The 4,544-nt window shown below is 57.3% G+C and overlaps 1 protein-coding gene across 1 annotated transcript; it reads left to right on the forward strand.

Moving 5' to 3' along the window:
• Positions 1–712: 712 nt before the first annotated feature.
• On the forward strand, positions 713–4,285 carry pcdh20 (protocadherin 20). Its single transcript, XM_086140129.1, has 2 exons — positions 713–868; positions 963–4,285. The coding sequence occupies exons 1-2, from the start codon at positions 821–823 to the stop codon at positions 3,585–3,587; spliced, it is 2,673 nt and encodes an 890-aa protein (XP_085996255.1). The 5' UTR covers positions 713–820; the 3' UTR covers positions 3,588–4,285.
• The last annotated feature ends 259 nt before the right edge of the window (positions 4,286–4,544 follow it).

Raw genomic sequence — 4,544 nt, forward strand, 5'->3', positions numbered from 1 at the left:
TTTTTTTTTTTCGCCCGCAATGAACATCAGTCGGTCAATTTCCCTGAGCAGTGTGTTTCCAATCCCTGCAAACAGCTGGCCGCGGCATTTAGAACACATGGGGATTAAGGGGGTTGATTTAGTTAAAGGCTCAATCCAGAATCAGACCATCGCACCACTTACGATGCCAAGATCATCTCCCCGGTGGCTTCATTATCATTATTTTATTTTTTCATATTGGTGGAGCGCATATCGGCCGGAAAGTATGTCTTTTTTTTTTTTTTTCCCCCATTTAGAGTCAGAATATGTGACCTTGCATTGGAAAAAAAAAAAAACAAACAGATTTTAAATGTTAGCATCACGTGTGCGCGACGGCTCTGCGATTCACCAGGTGCCGCTTTTCACTCTATACCGATTTGTTTAATTAATACCGGATTAAATTAATCTCTCGGCGGCGGTGATAGTACACATGTTCGTGTACTCTCGGCTAGTACTGCAACTCAGGAAAGGCTTCAATTCTGGAAGTGGAATACAGGTGTTTGTCGACGCTCTCGAGCGGAACGTGACTAATCTTGCCGGCTGCAGATTCCCGGGACGGCCGGGCGCCGCCATTGGCCGTCGTCGGAGAAAGGAGGGCGCTTTGAGGGGGGGGTTGATTTGCATGTGATGGGAGTGTCCTGAGCCGCGGCGCCGGGATGAATGAGTACTTCAAGTCAGACCGCAATTAGACGGCGCGCTCTAGCAGACGTCCGCTCGGCTCAAAATGCCTCTGCCGCTTAAGCCGCTTCCCTTCCCGCTGTAAAAGGGAGGAAACCGCGAGCCTCCGGACGAGGACACAAACATGTTCAGCTGCAGACGCCCGAGCGCCAGCCGAAGAGGAGGAATATGGGTAAGTTTCACGCGAGAACGGCGCGTCTCCGCCTCCCCTTCTTTTGCGGATTCTCCATTTAACGGTGTTGTTCTTCAACTATCTCGTGTTGCAGGGATTTTTCGTCATCTTGCTTTACACCAGCCCTCTCTCCTGTTTTGCAAATTTCAGTCAAGCTAAGGAGCTCATCTATAAGATAAAGGAGGGATTACCGAGGGGGACCTTCATAGGCGCCGTCGGAGTAGACTTAAATTTGGATTTCGCCGTGGAGCCCCCCTTTGTGTTCAGCCTTCCTCAGAGCAAAGCGGGCGAAAAGTACGTGGTTCTGGACGCCGCCAGCGGGGAGCTGTACACGTCCGCCTCGGAGATGGACAGGGAGGCGCTGTGTCCGCACGGTTCGGAGCGGCGGGGTTGCGTTCTCGCCCTGGACGTGTTGGTGTTGCCCCAGCAGCACTTCCAGCTGGTCAAAGTCAAGATCTTCGTCGAGGACGTGAACGACAACCGGCCCAGGTTCCCGGTGGACCAGATCACCGTGACCGTCCCGGAAAACGCGCCGGTCAACGCCCGCTTCGCCGTGGAGCAGTCCGCCGTGGACCCGGACCTGGGCGCGCACGGCGTGCAGACCTACTGGCTGGTCAACGACTTCGGCGTGTTCGCGCTGGACGTGGAGGAGAACGAGGGCGGCGAGCTGACGCCTTTCCTCATCGTGACCGAAGCGCTGGACCGGGAGACGCAGGAGGAGTACGTCACGGATATCATCGCGGAGGACGGCGGGACGCCGCCGCTGCTGGGCGCCGCCACCTTGAAAATCGTGATCGCCGACGTGAACGACAACTGCCCCCGATTCAAGCGGTCGCGCGTCAACGCCACGGTGTACGGGAACGCCACCGAGGGGGCGCATTTGGCGCATCTGCACGCTTTTGACCCCGACCTCGGCGCTAATGCCCAGATCAGCTACGCTTACAGCGAGCGCGTGCCAAGGGACACTCGAAGCTTGTTCCGTTTGGACAGAAGCACCGGGTCGATCGCGCTGGCGGGGAAAGTCGACGGCGCCACCGCCGCGTCCTACAAGCTCACCGTGCTGGCCAACGGGCCCGGGTGCATCCCGGCCGTCGCCACGGTTTTCGTTCGCGTCGTCAAAGTGCTCAGAGGGCCGCCGGCGGTCATCCCGCGGTACATCGCGCCCGAGAAGGACGGGGTGGTGAGGATCAGAGAGTCCGAGCCGGAGTTCTCCCCCATCGCTTTTTTCACCGTGAAGAACCTGGACGGCGAGCAGAAGGCGGACTGCCGCTTGGAGGGCGCCGGGCCCTTCCGGCTCGTCCCCTACCGGCTCTTCCAGAACGAGTACCTGCTGGAGACCACCGAGCCGCTGGACTACGAGACCGCGCGGGAATACGAGCTGACGGTGGCGGCGGAGAATCCCAGCGGGCCCGTCATCGAGACCTTCCTCAAGGTGCAGGTTCTGGACGAGAACGACAACGCCCCGCAGTTCCAGCAGTCTCTGGTGGAGGTTTCCGTGGAGGAGAACAACGCGCCCAACACCTTTCTGGCGCAGCTGCGAGCCACCGACCGGGACAGCGAGGGCAGGGGCGAGGTCATCTACCTCCTGGGAGGGGACGCCCCCGGGATCTTCGCGGTGGACCGCGTTACGGGGGTCCTGACGGTGGCCACGTCGCTGGACCGGGAGGAGAAGGAGGTCTACAGGTTCATAGTGCGAGCGGTGGACCAGGGGACGCCCAGGAGGGAGTCCATCGCCACCGTGGTGGTGACGGTGCGGGACCGCAACGACAACAGCCCGCGCTTCATCAACAAGGATTTCACTTTTTTCGTCCCGGAGAACTTCCCGGGCTACGGCGAGATCGGGGTTCTGTCGGTGACGGACGCCGACGCCGGGGAGAACGGCTGGGTGGCCCTCTCCATCCTCAACGGCAGCGACATCTTCATGATCGACACGGGCCGAGGGGCGCTGAGGGCCAAGACGCCGCTGGACCGGGAGCAGCAGGGCACCTATTATCTGTGGATCGAGGCGGCGGACGGCGGGGAGCCCGCGCTGTCCTCCGTCACCATGGTGACCGTGTTGCTGCTGGACGTCAACGACAACCCGCCCGTCGTCCTCTTCCCGCAGTCCAACCAGTCCTACATGCTGGTGCTGCCCAGCACCCTCCCGGGGACGTCCATCACGGAGGTGTACGCCGTGGACAAGGACACGGGCATGAACGCCGTCATCGCCTACAGCATCATCAAGAGGAAAGGCGGCGAGCCGGGGTCGTTCGCCATCGACCCGGAGACGGGGAACATCACCCTGAGGAGGGAGCTGAGCAACCGCGGCCTGTGCAGCCTCCTGGTGAAGGTCAGCGACCACGGCCAGCCCGAGCCGCTCTACTCCACCGTCATGGTCAACTTCTTCGTCAACGAAACGGTGAGCAACGAGAGCTACATCCAGAGCCTGTTGACCCGGGAGGCCGACATCGAGGTGGAGGAGAAGCCCTGGCACGTGGGTCACATGACCGAGGGCCGCGAGAGGTACGAGCCGTTCCCCTGCGAGCCCGTCCTGGTCGGCCTGACGGCGACGTGCCTGGGGCTCCTCGTCTCCGTCGCCGCGCTGGCGTCGTACATTTGCTGCTCGCGGGTCAGGAAGCGCGAAGACGGGAGGCAGAAGGAGGCGGAAGCGCCGCTGAAGGCGAAGGGCGACTCCGCCCGGCCCGTCGGCAGGAGGCTCCGGCAGACGTCCAACATCTGATCCCGTTGCGGCCCGATGCGGATTGAACGTGGATTTACAGAGCTCGCCGCCGTCCCCCGCTCACTCTTTTTACTCTAATCTGGTTTTTAGCGCGTCCTAGCAATACAGACGGGATTGACCGAAGCGCGTCGCGGGGTCGGCCAAAGCCTGTGGAGGCGATTTTGAACATCGGCGAGTCGCCCAAGTCTATGCAACAAGTCGCTTGTATATATTGTATATATATTAAAAAAAAAAAAAAAAAAAAAAAAAAGATTTTTCAACTTTATATTGGATGTATTTGATAGAGTGAGGGGGAAAAAAAAAAAAAAAAAAGAGGACTGACGGTCGAACGGTTCATTTCAACACAGAATTTCTATTTATAAAGAAAGCACACATGGGTAAAGTATGAAGTATATATTATCATCATTTTAAATTTTACGTTTTGGATTTTGACACTTTAAAACTCGAATGGCCTTTAGTGACCCACCTATCGTGGATTGGATGGTTCGTCCCGGCTCTTTGTTTCAGCCCCTTGACAATAACAATAATTGTGATAAAAACATTTATAATAATAATAATAATAATAATCAGAGTGATATTTGATATAAAATGCTGGGGGCGTCTTTGTGAAGCCCCTCCGATGGCGTTTTCGCCGAAGCCAAAGTGTTTCCTGTTCCTCCGGCGCCGTCAGGAGTCTAAATGTGTCTGTGAAACATGACAAGTGTTTGTGAAAGTTATGTAACTATTAAAATATTCTATTTTTATTACACATCTGAGGTTTTCTTCTTATTTAAACACGCTCGAGTCCGTCTCGGACTCTCGCCAAACCGGCCGTCCGCAGGTAAACGGCACGGACCGGACCGACCGGCGGTCAAACGCCAACGCCAAGCTCCGCCCCTCCGCAGATCGGGAGTGAGGAAACGCTCCCGAGGTGATCGGACGCCGCTGACCTTTGACCTCCGCCTGTCAGGGATATAC

This window comes from Fistularia commersonii, chromosome 3 (genome assembly GCF_037954325.1).
Source record: "Fistularia commersonii isolate RoL2024-O1a breed Wild chromosome 3, RoL_Fcom_v1.0, whole genome shotgun sequence".
NCBI classification, from domain to species: domain Eukaryota; kingdom Metazoa; phylum Chordata; class Actinopteri; order Syngnathiformes; family Fistulariidae; genus Fistularia; species Fistularia commersonii.